Genomic DNA, 27,561 nt, shown 5'->3' with positions numbered 1-27,561 from the left:
GTGATACTTCACAGTGACCCAAAGGGATTCTTAGTAGAAATAATTCCACTTTTATTGTGAAATGTTATAACAAGAGGAAGGTTTTCTTAAAAATAATTTGGTTTTTTGCCGTCCTCTTATAGTGGCTGCATATTCTTCATCAGCACAGTGGGAAGAAGCCAGTAGTAACACCTAGAAAGAACTACCTGTTCTTTTTATCCCTGTGGATCTCCAAAAGCTCCATACAAAGAAACTCAAGTGATATTACCAATAACTGTTAACTAGATCTTGGACCAAGATCCCACAGTGCTGTTGATTCCTCCTCACACAGTGGGACCAAACAGACCTCACAGGCTTTAATCTGCAGATTGTGTTGCCACTGCAACAAGAAAGGGATTCCAACTGATAGAGCAGCAGCAAGAGAAAAACTCAAGGCACGTTTATATACAACAAAAACTCTTCAGTTCCTATAAAAACAGGCAATAAAATACACAAAATAAGTAGAATTCTTTCCATTCAACCAATGTACATCTGCCTCACTCCTTCCTGAGGCAGTAGTGGAGCATGAGCAAGAACCACCGCTACCACATTTTCAACATTCAGTTTCGCTATGAAATAAATTAGACATATTAGTGCAAAGGGAAAAGAAGTCTGTCTTTTGGGTTTTGGGGGTTGGGTTTTGTTTTTGCTTTACTCTGGTTCTTCATAAAAAATTACATCTCTAAGAAATTAGCATTTACACAAGGAAACTACCAAATATCTTAAAATAATTCTGTATACTGTACAAATATACATCCTTAAACATTTACAACCTCAGCTTCCTAGATGACTAAACCCACTGCTCTTTCAAGCAATGCAGCTACCCAACTTCTCTTTTCAAAACCTCAAAGGTACCATCTGTCAGGTATTAAGTCCCTCCACAATTAGGGACAGGATGGGAAAGAGATCTGATAGTACTCGTATCAATATAAGGGGGTTCCAGCTGTGCTAAATAATTTAAAATACAGTCCCTGCTAGACAGAAATCTGGGAATAGATTTTCAGTAATGAGCCAATAGTAAAGTCAGGGAAAGATCTTTCTTCTCTTGGCAGAGCTTGATTCTGTGTTCTCTGGTGATTCCTGGGATGGTCTCCTTGATAAACCACGAGAGTCTCTGTTCCACTCACTGCTACTGCTCTGACCTCCTTCACTGGGGGCTTTGGAACTGCTTTTGGACACAGCTGCTCTCTGGTCCCCCTCGTGCTGAGCTGTGGGAGGGGCTGTGGGAAACACATTGCACTGTCCTGGTGTTTGCTGGGCCTTCTTGGCATTTTCTGTTCTGCAAATCTGATCCCTGGCAGCTGAGGACACGTCCAGGCCTTGCTGTGGTGTTGATCCTGGATTGCTCTGGGCTGACCGATGGCTGTCCTTCAAGGGCTGCTCTTTCCCTTTGGCTTCAGTTCGACTGGCCAGGCTTGCCAGCCTTGGGTCCCGTGGTTTCTCTGGAATGGCAGCAAGTGCTGCAGCCCCTGAGGATGCAGGGGCACTGCCCCTCCTGGAATCTACAGCTGCAGCCCCCGAGGATGCAGGGGCACTGCCCCTCCTGGAATCTACAGCTGCAGCCCCTGAGGGTGCAGGGACATTTCCCCTCCTGGAATTCTGCAGCTGCAGCCCCCTGAGGATGCAGGGACATTTCCCCTCCTGGAATCTGCAGCTGCAGCCCCTGAGGATGCAGGGACATTTCCCCTCCTGGAATCTGCAGCTGCAGCCCCTGAGGATGCAGGGACATTTCCCCTCCTGGAATCTGCAGCTGCAGCCCCTGAGGATGCAGGGACATTTCCCCTCCTGGAATCTGCAGCTGCAGCCCCTGAGGATGCAGGGACATTTCCCCTCCTGGAATCTGCAGCTGCAGCCCCTGAGGATGCAGGGACATTTCCCCTCCTGGAATCTGCAGCTGAAGCCCAGGAGGGTGCAGGGGCATTTTCCCTCCTGGAATCTGCAGACGGAGTCCCTGGAGGCTGTGTGGGCCCTCGGCTTCCTTGGGGTACTGCATGGCCAGGGCCAGCAGCAAGTTCCCGTGGGCTGTTCCCAGAATTTCCAGGCTCACTCCTCTTGCCACTGGAAGAACCAGCCTGTGCCACAGAAGATATTGTCCCTCCTGGGACAGCTGGGAGCTGTCCTGGTGGCCTGAGCTTCAAAATCCTCAGAGCCTCTTTCTTGTAATTTTTTTCTGTTGTCCTGATAATGGCGCCTCTTTTCTGAGCATCCTGAATCAAGTTATTCCAGTTTTTATCTTCCTTTAAAAAAAAAAAGAAAAACAAGAAAAACCTGTTATCAGCAAGAAATCAACACAAATGGACAGAGGTGTCAGAGGATGCACAACCTCTTTAATCAAGGTACCTGACACAACTGTCATGGAAACCACTGTTATGTTCCTTCTGGAATGGAAGAATCTTATGTTTCAGGTGCGAAACAGCAACAGACACTCTGGCTGCTGTAACACAGGGAAGGCACTTTGAACCATCAGAACTTCCAAAAAATGACCATTGCTCAATTTCCAGGGGTTTCGCTCACTGCCGCGGGGCTTTAGCGCCCCCTAGCGGCGAACTGACCCCCACCATCCCCCCCCCCAGACGCTCCCGCACCCCCCGCCCTTGGGAAAGCACAGAAATCAAGGACTCTCGGGACACACAGTTTATTCCCTGGCACTGGAGAGGTTTGAGGACGGTGCTCAGCCCATTCCATTGACACTGAGCCCGTTCCATTGACACTGCACCTACCATGAGCGTCTGCAGCCGGCCCAGGATGAAGAGGCTGAACCGGGCTCGGGTAATGGTGACATTCAGCCGCTGGAGGCTTGCCAGAAACCTGAGTGACAAGACAAAAACTAAGCTCCTAAACTACTTCTTCCACAAGGCTTACGGGTTATGAGTAAAAGACATAAAACTAAATGTCACTGAAATTAATGGCAGCACTTCCTCCCCATCCCCAGACCCCGGGGCAGCAGCCCTGCCTTACGTGAAGGGCTGAGCATGAACTGTGTTTTCTTTCTTTCACCACTGATTCCTTGCAGGGAATTCCAATTCTTTCCAGCTCTTGCTGTTGATGTTGATGTTTCCTTTCTTAGAGCAAATCCCCTCTTAATGCCAACCACTGCTTCCTTAAACGTTCCTCAAAGTACTGAGGACATCAACCTCACTTCACCTATCAAGACTTTAAGCTTCTTTTTGACTTGAACTGAAATACATTAATAATATTTGGCATGATTAATGGGAAAACACCCTACTGAAGTACTGAACAGTGCATATGAATATTTTATTTTAAAGGTGACCTGCACTGGAAGCACGTCAAGGCAGACTTTTGCTTTGTCATGCTTCAAGAGGGGAGAGTATATCCTTGCAGAAGTTTGGTTTTGCACTAGGAAAATTCCCTAGCTTGGTTTTCAGGGATCACAAACCAAGATACTGAAACCTAAACAAATGCTGAGTGTATTCTTAAAGGTTGATTTCTGTTAGGACTCATTTACCAAAACTCAAAAAAAGCTTTATGAGACTAATATAAACTATTTCTACTTTAATGGAAAAGCTTCCAAAATGCACTGCTTATTCTAACAACATCCACAGCTCGAAAGTCCAACTTTGTTTGAGCAGGTTCACTATCAGTGCCTGGCTCTGTGGTCACTGCACTGAGACCTCTGCAGCAAATTCACAACCCTGCAGTGAAGGCTGCAAAAACCACCGAGTCACCTCAAAAACTCTAGACAGTGCAGGGAATAAGAGAAGCAGGAAGCAAACAGGGGAGTGGATCCAGCAGCACAGATAGAGTTCTCTAGATCTTGAGAAATGAAAGAGAGGGGACCTTGAAAAGCTACTAAATATTCCTGACAGCTTTTACAACTGAAAGCCAAGAAGATTATTTTCTCAGGAAGGGGGCAGGGGGGTGATTGTCATCCCTTGGTGTTTTCTTCTCCCAGTTACTTTCAGAGTAAATTTAATGCTGGACTAGCAACCCTGGAGAACAAAATACTTCACTCAGGCTACAAGATCATAGGTAAGGGTGTGGCAAACTTATCCCATCACACCTTGCCAAGGACACCTGACCCTGAAAGAGAGATGTCCAAGCCATCAGCATGTACAGCTGCTAAGGCACTGCACTGGCAAAGCTTGAACATATAAACCTTTATATACTAATGTATAAACACAGTAAGCTGGAAAGTTCCCGCTGAAAGAGCAGAGGTTTAGTCTCTTGTCAGCCACAAGAACTGGCAGGTTCCAGATGCCTTCCATTCCCAAACTCAATCAAATTAAGAAATCTTCAAAAGGCATTATTGTTGTTTACTCCAAGATTTGGATTCTTTCTTTTCCCAAAGTATCATAGATCAGCACAATTAAAAGCCATTTTTCTTGCAATCAGAGAATGAGTATCAAAGAAACATAAGCAGCTTAGTGAGACCTGGTATGTGGAAACAAAGGTTTTTGTTTATGTGAGTAGACTTCCCCTAGTTTAACTTAAAAGGCAGTGAACTCTAAGAAGGCATATTTCATATTTTCACTACCATTTTTTAAACTAAAGTGATCTGCAAGTTAGAGAAACAAATCAGCAACTGCTGGAAGTGCTCTGGGGGTAAACGGCACACTCAGTGTTTAGTTCCTTCTGTTTCAGACAGAAAAAAACAACATAAAAAATTAGGAAATCTGCAATCTTGAATTAAGACTTCCTGCCAATCTCCCCCTAGCTAAGATAAGCACGTTCGTCTACAAATCCCAGATCCGAGTCTGCTACATCACATTCCAAGTGACATATACAACTAGTTAACAAGACCTTTATGGATGTTAACGGGACAGCATCATCCACAGAAGAGGAGTTTCATTTTAAGAACAGCATTCAGAAAGTTACAAGGTGTGCCAAAAGCCACAAGAACAGTAACTGCTGCAGTAAGAATGCAAAGAGCCAAGATCCCAAGGCCAATCCTGCCAAATGCAGGCAGTGGCAGGATAAGGGAGCTGTGCAAAGGGATCAGCACATAATACAGAGCACATCACCAGCATTTCCCTGCCCCTCTTGCTCAGACTTCTCAAACCAGGAACACCAATTCATGCACTGAGATACCCTTTAATTCTGGTAGAAGTGACTTGTTCTCTGTAACTTTCTTACCAGTCCTATTAAAAATATGACTTTCTCTACTGTGTCCCTGGAAATGGGATTGCAAATCACTGCAGGACACGTACCCAATGGATCCTTTGGTGCTGTTGGCCAGCACACATGCCACAGTGGAGCCTTCAGAGCTGTTTGCCCGCACACAGGACACGATGATGCAATCCTTCTCCCGGCCCTGGAACGCATCCACTGTGTCCACTTCTCCCGGGCTGTTGAAGAGGCATAATTCAGCAGCTTGCTAATTCCGAGTTGGATTTCTAAGCAACATAGTGATGCAAAGAGCCTAAACACTATCCTTAATGCTTATGTCAAACCCACCCAGGGCGAGTTTCTCCTTCAGTGTATGAGCCTAAAGCTGTATTTACTGTTCTGAGATCAGCATCATTTCTGAAAATCTGTTTGGGTCCACACAGCGTGGAATTTTAGGGTCTTTTGAATCAGCTTATTCAGAACAGCACTATAACCAAAACATGTATACAGATTATAACTAAGAAATGGCACAAGGAGACTGTGCCTGTTTTAAGCAAAAGGGTTACATGACCCCTTTAAAGGCACAACCAAGTACAAATTTTAGCAGTACAGAAAGAAGCTGGAGACTTTTTGCCATTACTTAAGAGGATAAACAAAGGATTAATATGCAAGGCCCATCTGAAAGCTTGTTGTTTCTTTACCTGTTATTCTTAAACACACTTTCTAGTTGTTCCTGAATTTTCTTTTTCTGGGCACTGTAAGGGGTAATTATTCCAATGCGACGAACGCCCAGATCCTTCCTTTTTTCTTTAATTGTTCTAATTAGCTCCATCACCAGCTTCACTTCCCGAGGATTGCTGTAAGAGCTGCACAGGACACAATGGAAACGTTACAGAAACATCTTTGAGAGATCTTTTCAATTCAATGCTTTGGCCCAGTTTCATGGGGGATTTTGAGTCACAGCCCCTGTTTCGAACTTTTGCAGCTTTTTTCACACAGAGGCTCAAAGATCTTAGCAACCAGACCCTGATGAGGGGCTAACCAAGCCTGGGAAGTGCAGACACTGAAAGGCTGCACTTCCACATTCCCATGCACCTCCCAGCTGTGCTCTCCTTACAGAACAGGTGAAGGGGAGGACTGAGCCTGCCACCTCCTGGTATCTCCTCAGTGTGCACCTGGGAAAGGGAAGTCACTGATTAAATCATGAACTCAAACTCTTGCTGAAGTTAGCAGAGACTGCAGGCATTTACTGGCATCTAATAGAGAGACACCAGGATTAAAACCAGTTTCAGATTTTAAAAAATGCCCAAACCATTCAACCTCTTTTTTTCGTAAAATTAAATCATATCAGCTGGAAAATGCAGTTCTAGCTACTTGATGCATATTGGAACAACAGAGGAGAGAAGACAACTCTTCTGTAGGCAATTAATTCTCAGAAAATCTAAACTTTGGCTGAGTAGAATGCAGGACTTACTCATTGTCTCGCTCCTCACGACCATCAGCTACATCAAAAATCAGGTATGGCTGGAATGGCCAATCTGAAGAACATCTGTTCTCCTCTATTGCCCTGGAAATAACATTTTCATCACTAGGCAACCATACAACTAAGAAATTCTAAGAACTGATACTTCATTAATTTACGTCATGGTTATCAAACACAAGCAACTCTCCAGGATGAGAGGAACTGGCCTCAAGTTTCACCAAAGGAGGTTTGGATTAGATATAAAGAAATTTTTCTCACAGAAAGGGTTGTAAAGCATTGCACTAGACTGTCCAGGGAAGTGAGAATCACCATTCCTGGAAGTGTTCAAAAATCATGTGGATCTGGCATGTGAGGACATAGTTTAATGGTGGAAATGGCTGACACTTGAGCTTGATGGTCTTTTTCAACCTTAACCACTTCATGATTGTAATTTTGAGCTCTTTTCCTCCCCAGAGTCCTTAATCTTCCCTGCTACCCAAATAGTTTGAGGCCTGAAAAGGAGCTCTCAGCACTCTGTATATGCTCAGTTTTAAGGGATCTCACCTCATCTATCACACCCAGCACTAATAGAGATGGAATGCACATTTTCTCCCATCAACTATCTTTCCCCCTCCCACAACCTCAAGTGTTTTTAAACTCACAATAACACCCTAACATAAAAAAAACTGCTTTGAAATACCCCCTGCCCAGAAAGGAGAACAGAGAGCTACTCACTTGGCAGTCTTTAGGGTCCTGCCATAAACATAGTTGGATGGGAAGAGGCAGATGTCCGGGTGCATCCTGTACTGCACGGTCAGCTGCACCACGGGCAGGCTGCGGAGCACGTCCCTCTGCACTTGCTCCTCCAGGTGCCTCTGCAAACGGGCCATCAAGGACTGGTCGTAGCCATACTGCTGAGCTTTCTGCCACAGGGAGAACAGCAGATTTCATTTGGGACCTCATTCCCCAGCAGGCAAAGTATTTGGTGTTTTAAACTTCTAAATCGCTGACAAAGTGACAACTACTCACACTTCAGTTTTCTACGTGTGTTGGTCTTATTAGCTCAGTAAAGGCCATCTGCACAAATCTGAATTTTTGTGTGTAATCTTTAGCAAGACAACTTCCCTTACTGAGTCACAAAACACTAAAATTGAACACCAACCGTAATGAAAAGCAAGACTTTCCAGGTGGAATCTTGCTACACAAACACACAACCTGTAGGCAATTTACCCCTCTAAGGAAGCCAGCCTGACTTTCCTCCTTTCTTTATCAGGAGTGTTGAAAACAGTCCTTACACGTGGATACAAGGACACGCTTTTGTACATTTATCCTTAGAAAACACCTGTAGGGTCAGGAAGTCCCCATACAAACAGGAAGTCTTCATCCTCCTTAAGGAACAGGGTAGTGACTGAAGCTTCCAAAATGAGATAACAGCCTGCCAACAACACATCATCCCTCACAAACCAAGTGCCCAGCTTGAAGCTTGTATTGCCCCATTGAAATGTATCTTTTTCTCCCTCTTTAAATATTTTCTATAGATACTGTTCTTAAACTATAAGTACTCTATGGCAAGAAAAAAAGCAAAGACCTTGAACACTTACTAGTGATTTGACAGTAGGAGGGAGCTGTTTGGGATCTCCAACAAGGACAAGTTTATTGCAGCGATGGATCAGTGGAATCAGTGTTTCCACCTCACAGGACTGCCCTGCCTTTTGGATATGCAAACAGGACAAAAGTAGAAGTTGTAAGCAAAGGAGGGAAGTATGTTAAATTTTCTGTAACACAGCCAGAATAACTGAAATGCTTTAAGTCTTCTAAAAAAATTAAAAAAAAAAAAAAAAAAGAGGAAAAAGAAGGACTTTTCTCTAGTAAAAAAACTACCAACAGATTTATTTTATTATTATATATGCAGAGCTCTCCAAACATATAAATAGAACCAAACCATCTGGAAATCTCTACAACAAAAAAATGTGGCTGAAGCGTGGTTCTAAATAAAAGCTGTCTACCCATTACAGCACCAAACAAGTCAGGAAAAGAATCAATTACAAATTATTCTTTCTCCTCATGGTTCTACTGGGGATAGGGCAGGCAACCCACAAATACTCCAGCAGCAGCCAAACAGCCCCAGGCTGCCTGAGCAGAGCACAGGGCAGGCGTGGAGGCGGAAGAGGCTGCAGGTCCCAACAGCTTCACTGACCTCATCCACGATGACACAGCTGAAGGGATCGAGCCCCTTCCGTGAGAAGGCCGATTCCAGCAGGCTCCCCCCGCTGGTGCTCAGCGTGCAGCAGACGATGTCAGACTCCAGGATGATGTCTGCCTGCACTTTCTGGGAGTGCACCCGAACCTTCAAGCACAGCAGGACACCCTGGTTAAAATTCAGCCTTAACTGCAACAGTGAGTGCTCCTGTTTGGGCTTTTTCCCCAATATGCAGCCAGAGTAGCCCCAGATTTCACAGCTGCCTGTCCGTAACTTACTCAAGTTTATGGCCTTGATCCATTTACCCACTACTTTATAAATGCTCCCAGCTACATCAAAACCAAATTTCACCACAATTAAAGGACACCAAGTATAAAAATACATCAGCTGAAGTTTATTAAAGATAAATTCTCCTACCTCCTTTAGCTGAGAAGCAAGTTGTTGTCTCTCCTTTGCAAGTCTGCCAATTTCATCATTTAACATTTGACTCTAGATGGGGGAAAAATTAAAGAGAAACCACCTTTAGCACCACCCATTTCCCATATACCTTCTTTCCTCCCACACCCTGAATCATTTCCTAAACATTTAGACTTGCTCAGACTGTCTGTTAGTTTCAAACGTGTCTGAAGAAGCCGATCAGTTTCTTGGAAAGTTGTCAACATACTTAGGCTCTGCAACACACAATACCAGATCTTACATTTTTGTGCAACTGGGAATTGGTTCACCACCAGAAAACTCTCATTTGAGTACAAATGCCAAATTTTTAGACAAAAAAAAAAAAAAAGGAAAACTTCAAGTGCAACACATATTCCACAATCTTAGATCACGAGGTATCTTCCTATATTTTCAGTGAAACAAAACCTGAGCTTTGAAACATACAATCAAATGAAACCATTAAGATTTATAAATATGGTTATGTTAAAATCTAATTGGTGACAGAACCAAGTGAAGACTACTGAATGCTAAAGCAACAAGTGGCATGATCAACCAGTGGAAAATACTGGCATAAATAAACAAAAAAATTCCTGATGTGAAGTTCTTCATTCCCTTTCATGGTGCTACCAACTTTTCCATTAGTTGAAAAAATAGGTGAAGAGACAGTTCTGCTTAGAGGTGACATCAAAAATCAGAGTTCTTTTGGTGTTACGAGCACAAAAACCCAAATAGGATTAAAAATTGTCTTGCTACCTCTCTCTTCTCACATCTGTGCATGGCACGCTCTCGAGAAAGCATATCCAGCTTCTGATCCAGAGCTTCTTTCTTCTTCTGGATATCCTGGTCACAGTCACCTGGCTTTCGTTCTGTAATAAACCAAAGGAGAACATACAGGAGGAATAGAAAAACTGTTACAGTAACTCCAAATTGGACAAATTGATCTTTTTGCTGGGTTTTCCCATTTTCTATTGAAGTTTTATCTTGTACAATGAAGACAATGAGAACTGCTTCCAACTGTAGCTCTCAAATGCTTCATTCCTTAAAAATGATGGCTTTAACGTGTATGTAATGTAATTTCTTAAAGAAAAAAAGTCACCTTGTTTATTTCTTTCCTTCTCCTTAGATTCTGGCTCATATATAAACTACCACTTCCCCACTAAGATTAAGAAAAACAGTGCTTCATGAAATACTATTGTAGAAAAATCTTCTTTCTTACAGGAACACATGGTCCATGTGGAAAACACCACCAAGCTCTTAGAGAAGACTGAAGAAAAGTCTGCTTTCCATGTTACTTACTCATTCTGTGTTCAACTTGCTTATCCAGGCTGAACCCCCGGACTTCACTGTTGATTGATTTTTCAGCACCAAGTCGCACTAATTTGATATCACCACAATTTCCTGTTTACAAAATCAAAGTCCAAATATTGTTAAATTACTCCGACTGTCTCTGTGCTTTGCTATGACAGTTTAAAAAATGTAAACATCATGGATAGCAAACAAGGCTTTTCCTTTTCTACTTATCTGGAGTTTTTAGCACTTGACTTGTACTTAAATGCAGCTACAAAAAAATCAGTAATTCCAAACTCCAAAAAATAAAGATTTTGCCCAGGTTTTAGTGGTGGCTAACACTAAGAATGTTATTTTGAATTAATAAAACTACCTCTTACTCTCAGGTTTATCTAAAACTTCCAGAGTTCCCAACTTGGACAGTGCTGAGTCCCATCAAGTAATGCAGTTGGTAAGTCAATACCAAATTAATGTTTGGTTACAACGCAGATATTTCCCCCCTTGTCACTAACTAGACGTAGAATTCATCTACTTCGTATTAGTCACAGACTGGGAGGAGGAAAAATGAGAGGCTCTGACACATGAAAATTTTCAGTCTGTTTCCCATGACCCACAAAGTCCAACTTAATTCAAAATAAAGGCAAAAGACTTGTGTTCAAATCCCCAAAGAGTACTTAAAAACTGGTGAACTTAAACCAGCAGCATGAGGAAAGGGTCAATGTCTATAGAAAACGAAGTGTCATTTATTAAAAAAACCACAATACACCTTTCAGAAAAGCACATTAAAGTTAACAACAGTACAAGGATGTACCAGTCATGTTCTGCAAGAGGAAGAAACTGCTCAGAGAAGCGTGTAAGTACAGTACATAATCAACTGTTTCAATTCCTCCACCAGGTTTTGCCCATTTAACATTAAAACAGAATTTTAAAACAAACCATACCCAAAGGCTCCTGTTTGTTTTGGCATTTTTCCTTAAATGCAATGATGATCTTTTTCATGAGTTCATCAAGAGCAGCATTTGATGGTGCACAGACTAGAAAACGGTTTGGCTTAATCTTGGAATTTTTTTCCCGAGCTGTTTTCTCATTCCTAGTGTTCTGTAGATTAATTAACAACAAACCAAAACAAGCTCCTTAGATTGTTTTCATTTGAAATTGAGAAGCCAGATAGTACATTCATGTAAACCAAACCCCAGCACATGACCATCCCATCATGTTCACTTACTTCTCTCAAAACACGGGACAGAAGTCCTACAATAGTTTTTGATTTCCCTGTCCCAGGTGGTCCATGGATAAGGCAGATTTTGGGAAGTCCTGGGTGTTGCTTTACCATGGCATAAGCTGTCTCAATGGCTCTCTTTTGATCTTCATTGTATTCATTCATACATGAAGCCTGAAGGAATAGACAGGGCAAAAAAGTAATGAATTATTGTTGATCAACCTACCAACCTTCCACATCAATTTTCTGTACTTTCAGAATGTCCTCACCCCTCTAGCTATAACTCAAAAGCTGGAAGGGCAGGGAAGCTTTTTGATTCTAGGTTTTATCTACATGCACAAAACCCTCCCTTGAAAGTTGTAACAAAGGTTTTGTTCACTCTCCACACCTTTATTTACAGTACCCTTTCCATCATAGGTTTCATTTCCTGAACACTTCCCCAGTAAGGGGAAAGAAAACTGAAAGCAGTTTGAAGGACACCTACAACAATACAGCACAAAGACCAGAGCAAGTTCAGACCCCTCTCCCACCCCATCAGCCAGCTCTGAGAAGGGCAGTGTCTCAGTGCTTTTAAAACTTGGCTGTTTGCTCTTGGTCATCTCAAAAGCCAGCACGAAAAACCAGACCTGCAAAACTCATAGGCCCAAATGCCTTCTTTGTGCACCCTGGCACTCCCAGCTGCAGGACTTACAGCACTTCCTGAGGCTACAGGCAGATCTCTGGGACAGAAATCGTTGTAACTTGGATCTATGATGGGTTTAGCCAGGGGGCTCCTGCTCAGCAGCAGAAGACCTTTGAACTTTCTGTGTGTGGTCACCAGGGAGCCAACCACCACACACTTCACTTGCTTATGGATGAAGAACGACAGATTGCCTCGGGTTTGCACAGTAAGATGACAGGCAGTTTGCTGCTCCTTTTGTCCTGTTAAAGAACAACAAGAAACCAAGTTGTTCACTCAAAAACTATCCAAATTATTAACTGAAAGATACTCCAGTAAGTCACTCAATGAATTCAGCAGAACAAGATGCTGTCTTGTACTAAGGAATCAACAGTGAATTCTTGCAAAATCCCAACACTTCCCCACCCCCACCAAAAAAAAAGACCAAACAAAAAACTAGTGCTCTGTACAACTACTCAGATCACTGCTTTAATAAGGCAGGTACTGGGTACTTGGTAATCCTGGTAATTAACAGTTTCAGTTCCCAAGAGAGTGACAATTTTAGTCAGTGAGATCGTAGAAGTTCATGGCACGTTGTGCTCTGCATGCACTTGTAGGATGGTATTGCCGTGAGATACTTCCTCATCACTAGTTTCTGGTTTTACATGAAGCAGTAACATTTGCACCGAAGGAAGTCTCTAGAAAAATTATGAAAAGCAGGGCTGCAGCTTCATTTCCTGACTTTTTATAAAGCTTCTAGCATGAAACAGACCTGCTATAGAGGAAAAACAACTCCATTTCCTCTGAGGCGAGTGGTATATTACAACTACCAACAGCCAGCTATGAAGAATCATTTCATGGCACCAAGAAGGATCCCATTTTTATTTCAAGCCCAGTTACTCACTATTTGCATAGCCAGATGGACGAGAAAATCGTGTCACAAGGCCAACATGATTCACTTTGTGGTTCTCCATCCCACTTTCTTCCCCAAAGGTGTCCTTCTCCTTGTGGACCACCAAGAGGATTAAGTCATCCTCCTTTGGATGAAGCTGCCTTGCCAAATCACTCTCTCGTAAATGAGCTACCCAAAAGACAAATTAAAATCAGAACATTGAAAAGAAAACGCTTACAGTTATTTTCTGACTGTAGAAGTACTGTTCACTTTTAAAGCTGTTAAAGGTTACAGCAAAAGATTATCGTGAAAATTTTAACTCCATCCTGCACTCTTAAGCCTGAGCACAGCGTTATATAAAAACAGAGCAAGCCAAGGACAACTTTATCAAAACATGCTGAAGAAAAAAAACCCAGATGAAAGATATGGAAGGCACAAATTCCCTACAAAATACATATTTCTCTTAGGTGCATTCTGTAGAATAGCAAAGTTGAAATCCTTTCTATATTTAAAGCAAACACAAAAAAACTCTACAAGTGCCAGCTCATTATAAAGCGTCATCTTCTTGAAAATCAGAAGATTAAACAAAAAAACCCTCACCTGTAAAATGTGCTGTATTCATGTCAGCAGAAAAGCTCTGTAAGTAGAAGCAGTAACTTTTCTCTCTTACTTTCTGGTTTTCTACCCATTCTTGTGCCAGCTACACATTGAAAAGGAAACAATAATACTTTGAAGGGTTTAGTGTATCAGAAGAAAAGCTTATCATGACTCAAAGGGGAAATAAATGAAACTATCAGACTGTCAAGTAAATTTACCAAGAGTCCTACCCATTTCTTTTCTTTCACATAAGCATACCCATTACATATAAACACACAGGGCAAACAAAAGTTCTTCCTTGCCACTCACCCATTTAAGGTACTTTCTTAAAGCTCTTCACAACTACTCTTGAGTTTTCCCTGACTGCATTTTCACCTTAAAATGTCAATATTAATCTGGCATTGACTTTATTTTCTACCTTATTTCAATAGAAGTGATGCAATGACTGAACTTGAAAGCATTCAGACACTGATTGAAAGAATACTGTGTTTTGTCACTATTAAACTATAAACCAGTAAAGACTAGGGAAAAAAAAAACTTCCTGGATTAACCTATTCTCTCGTGTTTCTCAACAGAAACCAAAACATTAGTATTTATCCTCTTTTTACAGACACTGTCATTGAAAGATCTCAGTTTCTTAAAAGATTTCTGGTTTAAACTTTATATGCTATAGAGAGAGGAAGCACATCCTTTGTCACGCCTTTTATTGTGGGTGCACACCCAGGAAAAAAGAAACACTTCACTGAGCCGAATAACTCTGGTAGTCCCCAGTCCTAAACACAACTGTTTGGATTATCTACCCCAAATCATTCCTCTATTCTGATCTGTATCTGAACATTTTCAAAGGTAAATAGAGGACATAAACCAGGTTTTGATCGCTCCATAAAATTTAGCAGTGTTGATGAAACAAACCAAAAGGCAGAAAGCTACTTACTGTTTCAAAGGCATTGAGCATCATCAAGGGGAAAAATGTATTAAAATAGTCATTGTAGCCCTGAAATCGGACAGGAACAGAGGCTACTACGGACTGCAGAAGATTCTTGGGAGTTCCAAAGTGGCTGAAGTTTGCAAACATTTCGTAAGTCCACTTTAGGACTTGGTTAACAAAAATGCTGTAATCGCGCTGCTGAGCACCAAGAAAGGAGGAGTAGGTTTCTCGGCCAGGCCCTCTGGAAATATTTGAAGCATTGTCATAGCGTCTATTTTGTGACTGGAGAACATTATTGGTACTGAGGGCTTGAGGTACATTACTGAAACTTGGAGATTTGCATGTTGGATTTCCTGGTGGTGCAGGTTTTGGATACAGTGGTGGCCTGACTACCACCGGTTTGGCCGCATTCACTTTGCTTTTTGAAGGTGGGGGTAACTTTCGGACATCCTCAAGATCTTTGCTGAAGGCTGCGTTCCGTGAAGAACTTGCTGAGCTGAAAATTTTGGTAGTGGAAGGCTTTCTTATTTTAGGTGGCAGGAGAGAAGGCTTGGCAAACACGTGATCTGCCCCTGGGCTGGTGGCTTTGTGTTTACTACAGTATTCTCCAGGTTCTTCCACCTTTTCCATACAGTCTTTATAGCTACATTTCCTAACAGCTGAGGGTTCGTTCTGCTGAAGAGTTTCATCAACATCCATTTCCTCTGGGGTCTTGCTACTTACAGCAGCATCTTGAACACTTTCCTCCTGAGAGCATAACTCCATATCCACAGGATCTAACTGAGTTAAAAACAGATTATCATCACCTTCGTCACTGCTTTCATCTGATTTACACCCATTTTGCTTTGAAGTTTTCACCTCACACTCAGGCAGGACAGTGCAACCTTTTCCTGAAGACTCATTTTTATCATCTCCAAGTGCAGTGGAAGAGAGACTTGAATCCATAGGGACAGGAGGAACCACCACACTGTTACCCTCCCATTTTCTGTTCCAGTCTGAAGAACGAGGCATTTTAGAGGCACTTGCCACCTCCTCCATAGAGAGGCTCTCCAATTTTCTCTCGCTGGCAGAGGGACAAGCAGTCTCTTCTCTTTTTTTCTCCCTTTGGTTTTCAGCAGATTCTTTAAGAGATGCCAATTCAAAACTTTGAGGCTTTTGTTCCACAGGTTTTGCACCCGCTTTGGTAACTTTGTTTCTGCTCTCCAAACTTCCTGCAGAAGTTTTCGCACTTCTTTTGGACCTCGCCTCCCTTGAATAGCGAAGGTCTTGGCAGATGAGCAGTTTTTTATTATGTTTCACAGACAAACGCTGAGCCTCGATCTGTTGGGTCTTCTTTTTCTGTGCAACTCCAATTCTGCCTGCAGCTTTGCCGTGGCTGCGCAGCAGAGCCAGGCTCTCCAGGGAGGGCTGGGACAAGTCAAACGCCTTGCGGGGGCCCTTCTTCAGGCCCAGCTTTTCCACAGTTGATGCTGGAGCAGGACTCTGCCGAACTTTTCTTGGAGGAACCACAGCAGGCATTGACCTGCCAGGCTGAGAACGCTCTGGCATGCTTTGAAGTGGTGTTTTATTTTTGGCTGTTTTAACAACTGGAGGTTTTTTAGGACTTCTCTGAACAGCCGGTGCTGATTTACATTTTGCTGTGGCCTTCTGTGGGCTTGTGCTGTTTTTCTTAAGGGCCAACTTTGAAGCTAAGGAGCGGGGAGATGTAGATGCTCTGGGTTCAGGCAATTTTGAGTCCAGAGTGAAGCCTTTAGCAGTACCTTTGTCTACACATTTCTCCAGCTGACCTTTTGCATCTTCCTTACTAACTGATTCTTGCAAGGTTGAATTAGTTGCTTCTTTTGTATCATCAACTACTTTCTGATGAGAAATATCCTCTGTCTGCTTTTCTATCGAGCTTGCTGCTTCTTCCATGGTGTCATCACTTAAGTAATCCAGATCATAACCCCATAAATCTAAGTTACTGTTCTGGAACTCATCTGAATTACTCCTCTCAGCTGCTGGTTTAACGTGATCTTGTTTATACTCCTGAGTTGTTTCCACAGCATACGCTTGAGTATCTTGCCAAGCTGAAAAAACCTCAGCTTCTGTTTCAAATTCAAAGTACTGAGAATCACAATCATCCAGTAACATGGGAGAGCCTGGAGACTTTGATTCTCTTTTAGTGCCACTATCTGAAATGCTGCTGGAAGCTGAAGACTGCTCTGCACACACATTTTCATTCTTGGTTTTTGTTTCCTCCTTGTCAGACACGCTTTTTTCTTCATCAGAAGAGTCTGAAATTACAATGACTTGATTGTTAGGGCCATCTGCACCACAGGGACACCTGGTACTTTGGCCTTCATTGGAAGATCTTACAGTACCTTTCACTTTCCTTCTAATATCAGACACATTGTGGCACGCTGAGCTTTCCTGGCTGGACACAACAGAAAAATTGACGCTTTTGGCATAAGCAGCTAAAGATAATTTACTGAGCTCTCTATCAACCTGGGAGTCTGATATAGCATCATCTTTAGAAACCGTCTTCACAGAATCCTCCTCTTTATTCCCCACTGAACTGTTCTCCCTCTTGAAATATTCCGAAAACTCAAACAACCTGTCACTTGATTCACGCTTCACTGACAGTGGCCTGATCATATCCCTCTTGTTTTCAGAGCTAAATGGAAAATAACCATATGCTGAAATTTTATCCCTACAGGTCTCAGAAATTTGATTTTTGCAGTCATATTTATCCAAGTCTTTTAAATTAGGCTGCTCCTGGTTTGAAGTTTGCATGTTAGAGTTTTTCCTAAAGAAAGACATCAACGATGAAGCTGATTTTTCTTCTGTTGATACTTTTTTTGGTGAGGCGTCATTACGCCCTAAAAGCAAAGTACTGTCATCTTCCTTCCCCTGCACCCCAGGTTCATTTCTAGAGTTAGAGGAATCTAGCGATGCTTCCTTGGATATCTGTTTAGTAGGGACCAGTGTGGACTGGAACACACTGTTTACACTTGTCTCCTGCATACTTTTGCAATTCCTTGAAGATAGGGAATCAAGATGAGTTTGAGCAGACAGATGCGGTGGCGTTCTGGGTTCTGCTTCGTGTTTGATTTCTAACTCTCTGCCTCTCCTGAAATCTGAATGCTGGGCATTTGAATTAAAGCATTGATCATCCGCATTGCATTTCCCTGCCACAAGATCATAGTTCCTATTTTCCTGAACTTTCCCACCTTCTTTTGTTGCCAGTGAGTTCTGTGGGAAGATACACTCCTGAGCTGTCAGGTTATCAGGTTCCTTTTTAATATGCATCAAGAGGCCTTCTGTGGATGTGCAAGCTGTTGAACTTCTAGATGCATCTCTGCATTCCTCTTCCCAGGCATTCCTTCTCCTATGGAAAGGGTTCTCTTGACAATCTCTGCCTTCCTTTGACATGACAAATGGTGAATAAAGGTCCTCTCTCTCATGTCCACTCATCTTGTATCCATCATCACATGCATTCCTCTCGTGTTTTATCGAGATGGTTGGCAAAGCTGTTGAGTTTGAACTGCTTCCTCCAGCCAAAGAGGTGCTCAGTGCTTTGCCGTTTATACTTCTTATAACTTGCTTTAAACACGTTTGCAACTCCTGGGTTTCCTGGCTGCTCAGCTGCCACCCCACAGCTCGATTTCCCCGCAGGAGGAGGTTGAGTTTGTCCAGGTACTGCTTGCAGAGGGCGTGCTGGCCGATCTGGTAGCCCTCCTTGAGCAGGCTGCGGATGAGCTGCACGCAGGCGTGCTGCACCGAGTTCGGGGCCTGGAACAGCCCCGCGCCCGAGCCCTTGGCACACAGCCCCGGCGCCTTCTCACTGCACCGCGTGAAGGCTCTGCTGGGAAGTGTAGCACACCTCACCACTGCCTCCACCCACTCCTGGGAGCTGATCCACAGCAAGTGCAGGCACTTCTTGCTTCTGTGTAGCTCAACAATGGACACTAAGATGAGGAGGAAGAACTCAGAGATTTTGTCGCACTGCTGGATTCGTTCGATGAGGATGTCTTTGATTTCTGAGCAAAGGTAGTGGATGACCTCTACTATATAGGCTACACCCAAGTCCTTGAGATCCATAAGGGACTGAACAAAGGGGATGAACCAGAGGAATGTGCTGTGATGGACACGCATATCTCTGCCAATGTCAGACTGAAGCATGTTAGCCAGGGTCTGCATATCTTCATACATGTTGGGGCAGTACTCTGGGCAAATGGCAGCCTTCCATCCAGTGTCCTGAAAAATACATTCACCACACAACATCCTCAGTGACATGCACACCTACACAGTGTAATATGGCACCTTTTTTGTAGCCATAAAAGTTACTTTCTTTTATACACATGTTCATTAAATGGTAGTATCTCTTACATCCCAACGTAAGTCATTAAAAAATGCAAAAAATAAAGAGTCCACAGATGTATAAGGAACTAATTTCCTAAAACATTATCTGTGAAATTGGTGTGAAGTAGTAGTTCCTTTAAAAATCATTGTGAACTATTCAAAGACACTGTCATGCTGGCATAATTTAACCTCAGAGAACCAAAAACACATTTAAAGCCTTTAAAAGACATTTCATAAATGCAACACATTGACATCAAGAGATGAACACACTCAGAAATGTTTATTCTTGACAATGTCATTCAGTGACTACAGTTCAAAGAACAGGAATATAAAATGCTGGTTTAATACCTTTTGAGGCTTTTCTGTGTTATAATTATACACAATCTGACTGCAAGAAATCATGTCATCACCGTAGTCTGACTCTGGTTCAGATTTTGTCCTAAAAAGAAACACAAATCATTACAGACTCACACAATTAAAACCCTAAAAAAGTCAGGATAGACATTGCTTTTCAGATACCAAGTGACCATTAGAACTTGTCAGTGATAAACCATACCTATGAAAAGGTACCATATTTAAAAGTGTAAAGCTTGTTTTATCCAGCTTGTAAGAGGTGGGGGAAGCAACTGTCTCAGGAAAAAGTTTTCTACTGAGTCATGGATTTGCCTATGTACATAGAACAAATGCCCAGAATGCCATCAACTGAAAATTCAGGAATTCCCATAAATTTACCAAATCCCAGACATGGAAAATCTCCATTAACCCTTCAGTGCAAGTTGGTTGTAGCACTAAATAAGCACTGTTAACTAACAGTCTTCCCAATTCAGGAAAAATATCCTAACAAGTTTAACACAGACATGATGGTTGCCAAAAAGAAGTGAGCATATATTTTTTTTTTGAAAGAACCTCACAATTTTAGGAGACCTACTTCAACTTTTCTTTGCTTGAAGTTGGAAACATGGTATTTTTTTAATTGCCATCTCCCTCCCCCAACACAAATTACAGCAGCACTGACAAGAACTGACCTCCTAAAGCTACTGCGAATATTTTTGATTTCATTGTTGTAGCTCACACTGTTTATTATGGTTTGAAAGGCTTGGACAGGATCAATAAGCTGACCCCAAACTTTAGATCCGAGCTGATCCAAAATAACCATGAAACAATGCAGGGCAGGCCAGAAGGGGTCAGTGGAATCGTCTGAAACACAACAGCAACAGGGGAGAGGGTTGAAATGCAAATCCTGGACATTCTTAGGCTAAGCAGAAATTGCAAGAGCTGCTTCTCATTGATCTTTCTAAAATATCAATATAAAAGTATTCTAATAAGTTGCAATTGTACTTTTTAACCTGAAGAAAGAATTTAAAAAGTCAAACTCTCTTATCTACACAGAGACACTGCTCGTTATGCAGTCTTACATCAACAGGAGCCTGAATGCTCATTATTAATATTAAATAATACTGATGTTTCCCAACTCTATGAAACTGATTCTTTCACACTGATTTTTGTAGGGCTGTACTAAGAAGTGGCACAACTTACACAGCTGTTTATTCTTTTACTTACAGAGCTAATTTATACTTCACATTTATAATAAAAGCAATTGGTTCTTTCAAGTGTTCTTATTCCTTCACATAAGAAAATACATCCTCAATAAACACAAAGTTTATAAAGATCTGCTCATTTAAGAAGCAATCCTGGTCTTGAGCTCACAGGCCATTCCCAGACAATGCCATGGTAACCTATGGGGTTACTAAATCTGAATTCTAAATTTACAGCTGCAAAAGGGAGTCCCCTCAAAAAGACAGATGGAAGAGTCAAATTTTAAGGCAAGTTGCAGAAATTCAGGAGTTTCTTTACTTTAGGACTCAAAATTCAAACTTTATGCCACAATGAAACGTGCATTCTCTATGCACATGCAGCCTGTACATTAAATGAAAATAGAGACAGAAATTGGAGATTTGTCCTCTCAAAGCCTCCAAGTCAGACTTGGCAAAAGCACTGCCATCCCTTCTCCACTTCAGACTTTGGATGTCATCTTCCAGTATTTGCCAGTATTACCCAAATATTGCACCTTCCAGAAGATAAACAGGCCTCATTTATAATCACCTCTCATTACACTACCAAGAACTTAACCAGGAATTTGATAAAGATGAAAAATGGGCTATAAACTGTCTTAATCTCAGCATCAAAATTAGTTACCAGCTGCTTCTTTCTCCATAGTGTGAAGTATAGACTGCATGAAATCATTTTGTTTTTCAGGGCCCAGTAACAAAGAATCCATGGCTTGTTCTTCCAGCACTGACAGCAACATGCAGATCCCTACAGAAGAAAAAAAAGAAGCAACCTGTCTATATATTTGAAAAAATACACAGCACCTATGAAGTTGTAGAGCTCTGACTTGGAAGAAGTGCTTACAAAGGGGAGACTACACAAATTCATTTCTGATCATAAGTACTCACCCAGCCAATAGTTCTTGTAGTTGGCTGTATCATACAAATGAGCTGGCAGAAGGATGAGTTTACCCTTTTCAAACATTGAAGAGCTGTAAATATCTGGATTCTCAAAAAGTCCCAACTCAATAACTTTGAACAAACAAGTCAGCACTTCCTCTAAGTCATAGTAATCATCCCTATCAACCTTCCCTAAATTTCTTGCTGTTAGGATGGCCCATCGACGAATCTAAGGATTGAAATAAAAGTTATATATTAATCAAAAGAACAAACAAAACCACAATTCTGTAAGAGGAAGCACTGCTATTACAACTGGAACAAAGGCATATTTTTATTAATAGAGTAATTAAAAATAAGTCTTCAAAATAATCTTTGAAATAGGCTTGCTTTACGTACAAGATTATGTTGGTGACAAGGAAGCTATACTTCAGGGTAATACCTACAAAGAAAATTCCTTAGGATTCGTGTGCAACAGTATAGCAATTGGTTTGTACTAATGTCATGTTATTTACATGTTACTGACCAAGATTTTCTGAGAGAACTGCATACTGTAACAGATGTCAAGTTTTATTTACAGATAAATGCACCACACAGATTTTCTAAAACCATGCAAAGACAGCACTCAATACCCTCAGTATTAACATGGTGCACAAAACCAGGATTGACTGGAACTCAGCAGAACAGAAAAAGGAACTTACCACCTCATTTGGGTGTACCAAAAAGAGATAGATTCCTGGGTATTTCTCAAAGACCTGAAAGGAGTCGTGGCTTAGTTCCATTCTACAGAGCACTTCTACACACAGCTCACCTAAAAGGGTAAGACACCGTTATAGTAAGGACTAACCTACAGGTTCACATAAAAATTTATTTAGTATCAAAATAAATATAGACATTGACACTCTCTTTTAACTACTATTTATTTTCACCTCCTTCAGTAGAACACCACCATTCCCTTCCAAAGGGATGTGATCAGATACATACTGACTTTCTTATGCAGCAGCAGATAGGGATATTTCAGTATTTCCAGCAGGGGCACTCGCAGGTTGTTCTCAAAATTTGGGCCCACATATCCAGACAGACGTGTCTCCCCATTCTCATCTATCAGAAACAACTCATCATCTTCTCCTGTTTCTTCATTCATGGATTTCTCCATGTGGGCAACAAGGCGGGAGGTTTCCAAGTCCCACAAGTCCTATTCAGTGGGGGAAAACAACCATCAAAGTGGACTTGTAAAGAAAGCAATTGAGGACATTGATTATCACGTACAGAAATCTTAATTATGCTTTCAAAACTTGAAATCTCATTTTGAAAAGCTTCTTTCTACGCATAGTCCAAAACACTAAAGCTTTGAAACAGAATTCAATTATGCAAAGTCCAAATCTCTCACTTTAGAGTTAAGACTATAAAGTCACTTTTAAAAGAATAGCCTTCAAACCAGAAGCAATTTCATAATTCTGTTAAATAGTCATATTCATTTCAATACTTATTTCAGGACACAGCTTAGTCACAAAGCTTTGTTCCACTGGCCAATACACAGAAAGACACAATACAGGAAAAGATCGTATTTAGGAAGATAGGAAAAGCATTTCTAAAATCCTGCCTTCTTACAGATTTTGCAATTAGTGGAAGGAAAAGAACATAAACAATGCAAAAAGACTGACTGATTTTCTGGATATTTGTAGGGATTCACTCACTTAACATTACTCATCTTAAGTAACTGCTCCCAACCTCAATTAGACACCAAGTTTATTCACTGCTGCGTTACACTGCAGTAAATGGACACAAAAAGGAACTTGCAGTAGGGTCCAAGTTCTCTTATTTCCAGTCTATGGAACTTCCAGTCACATGGAATTACACTCCAGAGACATCTAGCTGACCAATCTAAAGAGCAACCTTTTAGACACCTGTATTATGATCAATTAGCTACAAACACATACTTCACATTCCCAGATGGGAAAATAAGCTTTCCAAAAATATAAAATTGTATACTAGTAAGGGAGGATTACAAAGGAGGCTGAAATTTTTTTGATTAATTGCAAGGTCTTGCAAGGTCAGATCTCTGAAATTCAAACAACAGGAGAAAACTACGACTGAGAAGTGAAAGTGAACAAAAACAGGAACAACCCAAAAGCTGAAGAGAAACCAGCGGAAAAGAGAAAATACATTAAAGAAACGAGCTGTTAGTCTGGCAGATGTTCTTTGTTTCAGATGACAAACCACCACAGCACAAAAGAAGTCCAAGCTATAGTGTCTAGTCAGCAACTTACAACTAATGTTTTAGTTCTTGCCAATTTGAATATATGCAAAACAAGAGGGTCTCTGTTTTACAATCAGCAGTTTGCAACTCCACATAAAAACCCAAACCAGTTCAAAAGCAATGCAACCTATTCCCAAAACCCAATTAAACACAACCCCTGCATAAAACTCCCCCTATGCTGAGGCTGGACCACAGAAGCCTCTTAATTAATGTCTTAATTACCTCATGCAACCTTGGACATTCTTCCCTCGATTTGTGGTATTCAACCACACACTCCAGGCAGTAACAGAGGTCATCATTGGATCCTTCAAAATCTTCCTGGGACAGTCTTTGAGCAGCATAGTGCTTCAGGAACTCGGTGGTGCCAGCACCACTCTGTGTGCACCATCGGCATGTGCTCATTCTGGGGGTACAAAGAAGCAGGAATTAAAGTCCAAAGCCTTCAGGTTGCAGAATATTTCCTTTCAGCCATAACAGGACCCAATTTTCAAGTGTGGTGAATGTCAGGATTTCAGTTACTCCTTAGCAGCCTCCATGCAGGTGTTCTTACAAGATACAGGTGCATGCAGTTGAACAGATTAAAGCATTAAAGGGACAGCACATAAAAAATGCCTGTGGAATAGCAAACAGTAAAAGTAAAGCACTGAAGTCAAACATGCAAACCAGGAAAAAAAGCATGAAAACTCATTTTACATACAAAAAAAAAAATCTCCTTACCCACACATTGCACAATTTCCAGAACTACAATGCAAAGCTCTTTATATTATTTTACTGGTGTCTCTGGAATCTAGGTCTAGTGGCACAAAGTTTAATTAGCTTTCTTCCTTAATCTCCTGCTAAAATTTGTAGGTCAACAAATCCCTGTTGTCACAAGCAAAGGATATTTACACAGAACTTTCCTGTCTGTTACTTTTATAGACAGAAAGCGTGCTAAAATTCTCACCACAGATTGCTTTCCTCTAAAAACAAAAATTCTTCACTAAGCAGCAACAGAATCATCTCAGATCCTGCTAGTCTGAAAAATTCAACAGAACACTGGACTCACAGAATCGTTTGGTTTGGAAGTGTCATTTCATTCCACTCCCTGCCATGAGCAGGAACACCTTCCACTATCCCAGGTTGCTCCAAGCCCCATCCAGCCTGATCTTGGACACTTCAAGGGATGGGGCAGCCACAGCTTCTCTGGGCAACCTGTGCCAGGGCCTCACCACTCTCACAGGGAAGAACTTTTCTCCTAACACCCAGTCTAACCCTGCCCTCTGTCAGTTTGAATCCACTTCCCCTCATCCTATATCACTACAGATCCTGATGAAGAGTCCCTCTCCAGCTTCCTTGTAGGCCCCTTCAGATAATGGAAGGCTGCAAAAGCACGAACTCTTGAACTATTGATATAAAAAGAAAGATGCTAACTACTTCTTTTATTCGGCATAACAAAAATAGATAAAGCCAAGCTTTAAGTTTCCTCATACATACACATATTCCGGGAAAACCCAACAGTTGTGGCATTTACCTTTCAAAAAAGGAGCTATTTGCTGTGCAGGTGTGCCAGGTCACATGGTGGGAAGGAGAACAGCGCTGCCCTGCAGCCAGGGAAGGGGCTGAGCCCTTCAGCCATACATGTCCTGAGTGCAGAGGGCAGAGGTGTATCCTCAGCAATCCACCCCCTGGTGACCAAGTCTCGGTAGTATTTCAAAGACCTAGAGCAAAACAGAAATCAAACCACTGAATGACAGAATCAGTCCGGCTGGAAAAGACCTCTGAGATCATCAAATCCAACCTGTGACCGAACACCACCTTGTCACCCAGACCAGCGCACTGAGTGCCACATCCAGCTGAACACCTCCAGGGATGGTGACCCCACCACCGCCCTGGGCAGCCCACTCCAATGTTCAACAACCCTTCCAGTGAAGGAATTCCTACTGATGCCCAACCTGAACCTCCCCTGGCATAGCCTGAGGCTCTGTCCTCTCCTCTCACTCACTGCCTGGGAGAAGACGCCAACCCTCACCTGCTATAACCTCCTTCCAGGTAGTAGATCAGCAGAACTCGGTTCAGCTCACACTTAAGAATTGCTCCGGTATTTAGATTAATAACTGCATTAAAGCATTTCATGAAGAGATAAGTACGATTTGCAGGAGAATCCCTTCTGTCACTCAAATGCGGACACAATGTTTGTCTCGTTTTTCACTTAGAAAAAGCGTAAATATTTACCTATGTAAGGAAGTCACTTAAAGGAGCGTGGGCGGGTGGGTACACGAACCGCAGTTGCGAGCAGCACCGTGCCCTGTAACGCTGCTACCGACACCCCGCACCGGCTGCGGAGCCTCGGCACCCACGCACGCAACGCCCGAGCACCGAAAACTCCTTCGGTTTCGCGGCTGGGGCCGCCGCAGCCGCCCCGGTGCCGGTGCCGGCCCTCCCGCAATCCCAATCCCAATCCCACCACTATCCTAACCCCAACACGAACCTCAACCCCTGGAGCGCCCCCCGACAGCTCCACCTGAGCGCTGCCCTCGCCTCAGCCGCCCTGCCCGGTGTTCTCCGTCCCTTCCCGCCAAGCGGAACCCAGCTCGGCGGGGCAGCGCCTGCCCTGAGGCGGCGTGAGGGACTGACACAAAGGGTGTCCCGGGCGGAGCGCGGGCTCCCCGGCGGCAGCACAACCTCCAGCGCGGCGCCGAGCGCACACACGATCCCTCTCCTCGTTGCCCGCTCCGCTCACCTCACGCCGCTCCCGCAGGCCCCTCGGTCCGCCCCGCACAGGCCTGCCCGGTCCGACCCTCCCGGCACCGCCGCTGCCGCCCTGAGGCCGCGGCTCTCCCCGCGCTTCCGGACGCGGCCGGAAGCGGGCGCTCGCCACCTCCCGCGGGAAGAGCTTTAAAGGGCCAGGACGGCCCGGAGAAGCGGCGGGGGGGAACTGCGGCGCGGGGTTGGGCGTGAGGTGTGTTCAGCAGCCAGGGCACTGGCTCAAGGACAGAATTAGTTAAATACTAAAATAATACCATCCGTCGCTCAACCCCTGACCGAGCGCAGAGGTAACGGCCCCCGGGGGAAGGTTCTCGTGCAGTGGAAGCCGCTGACATCCAGCTGGACAGCCCCCGTGCCTCTTCCTGCACATCCCAAAGCGGGCAGGAGAGGGGCTGCTCCCCACTTAGACCTGGCCCCTGTGTCTGGGGGATGAAGCCACTTCACTGGAGGTTCGTGGCTCTGAGCCTGCAGGGCCCAGGGGTGACACCATCCCAGAGCCTGGGGGTCAGTGGGAGAAGCGGCAGAGATCGCTCTCCTGTCTCCACTTCTCGGTTAAGACCTTACAGGAGAGGGGGGTGAAAAAAGCAAGTCCCCGTTTGATCTTCAGCTGCTGCCACCGTAACACGCCTCAACTTTGAAGTGCTGCGAACACACCCTTGGAACTCGTCTGTCTCCGTCTTTGGTAACGCCACACAGACGAAAGTTTTGTGCTGTAACACCGCTCAGGCCATGAACACGCCAGAAAAATGCTTGAAGCGACACAACTGCTTGAAACACCCAAGTTTTTAGGGGCCTTGCAGTGCTTCTACACTTGAAGGATGTGTCATGCTCTAATTTATAATGCAGTCTGATACACAAAGCTTTGTCAAAGTTATTTCCTTTATCATTCTGTGGAGCCTCTTTGGTTTTTTTTTTAAACCTCTGCACAGTTTGCTCTGTTTGCAGTAATATTGAAACATCCACATGAAAGAACTGCCTCCCTGTGCCTGTGCTCCCATGGGCCCG

At 43.0% G+C, this 27,561-nt stretch overlaps 1 protein-coding gene across 4 annotated transcripts; it reads right to left on the bottom strand.

The window, feature by feature from the left end:
- Nucleotides 1–1,441: 1,441 nt before the first annotated feature.
- On the bottom strand, nucleotides 1,442–26,632 carry SETX (senataxin). Of its 4 annotated transcripts, none has more exons than XM_039561431.1 (27): nucleotides 26,531–26,632; nucleotides 25,322–25,508; nucleotides 24,034–24,214; nucleotides 22,536–22,746; nucleotides 22,253–22,362; nucleotides 21,564–21,783; nucleotides 21,304–21,423; nucleotides 20,133–20,304; nucleotides 19,456–19,546; nucleotides 14,770–19,002; nucleotides 13,839–13,938; nucleotides 13,251–13,427; nucleotides 12,380–12,609; nucleotides 11,695–11,862; nucleotides 11,411–11,567; nucleotides 10,479–10,580; nucleotides 9,936–10,048; nucleotides 9,165–9,236; nucleotides 8,745–8,894; nucleotides 8,149–8,256; nucleotides 7,283–7,470; nucleotides 6,560–6,652; nucleotides 5,787–5,951; nucleotides 5,187–5,324; nucleotides 2,739–2,826; nucleotides 1,541–2,255; nucleotides 1,442–1,492 (listed from the first exon to the last, which is right to left on the bottom strand). In XM_039561431.1, exons 3-26 carry the CDS (start codon nucleotides 24,211–24,213, stop codon nucleotides 1,569–1,571), a joined length of 8,073 nt encoding a protein of 2,690 aa, XP_039417365.1. In that variant the 5' UTR covers nucleotide 24,214; nucleotides 25,322–25,508; nucleotides 26,531–26,632; the 3' UTR covers nucleotides 1,442–1,492; nucleotides 1,541–1,568. The 4 variants fall into 4 exon arrangements, 3 of the variants coding, with proteins under 3 accessions (XP_039417365.1, XP_039417364.1, XP_039417366.1); XR_005603221.1 differs by lacking the exon at nucleotides 1,442–1,492 and adding an exon at nucleotides 2,359–2,452 and having other exon boundaries at nucleotides 2,167–2,255; XM_039561430.1 differs by having other exon boundaries at nucleotides 1,474–2,255.
- Nucleotides 26,633–27,561: the final 929 nt, after the last annotated feature.

Source organism: Corvus cornix, chromosome 17 (assembly GCF_000738735.6).
Source record: "Corvus cornix cornix isolate S_Up_H32 chromosome 17, ASM73873v5, whole genome shotgun sequence".
Classification (NCBI taxonomy): Eukaryota; Metazoa; Chordata; class Aves; order Passeriformes; family Corvidae; genus Corvus; species Corvus cornix.
Note: the sequence above shows the minus strand (reverse complement) of the source record. Positions and strands in the feature narration are given on the sequence as shown.

Excerpts from the sequence above, each read along its gene's own strand:
- SETX (XM_039561431.1), bottom strand. The coding sequence starts at position 24,213 with ATGAGCACATGCCGATGGTGCACACAGAGTGGTGCTGGCACCACCGAG. Across the intron at positions 22,363-22,535 it reads GCTGCTGCATAAGAAAGTCA|GTGAGCTGTGTGTAGAAGTG; the intron begins GTATGTATCTGA and ends TTACCCTTTTAG. Across the intron at positions 19,003-19,455 it reads ACACAGAAAAGCCTCAAAAG|GACACTGGATGGAAGGCTGC; the intron begins GTATTAAACCAG and ends TGTATTTTTCAG.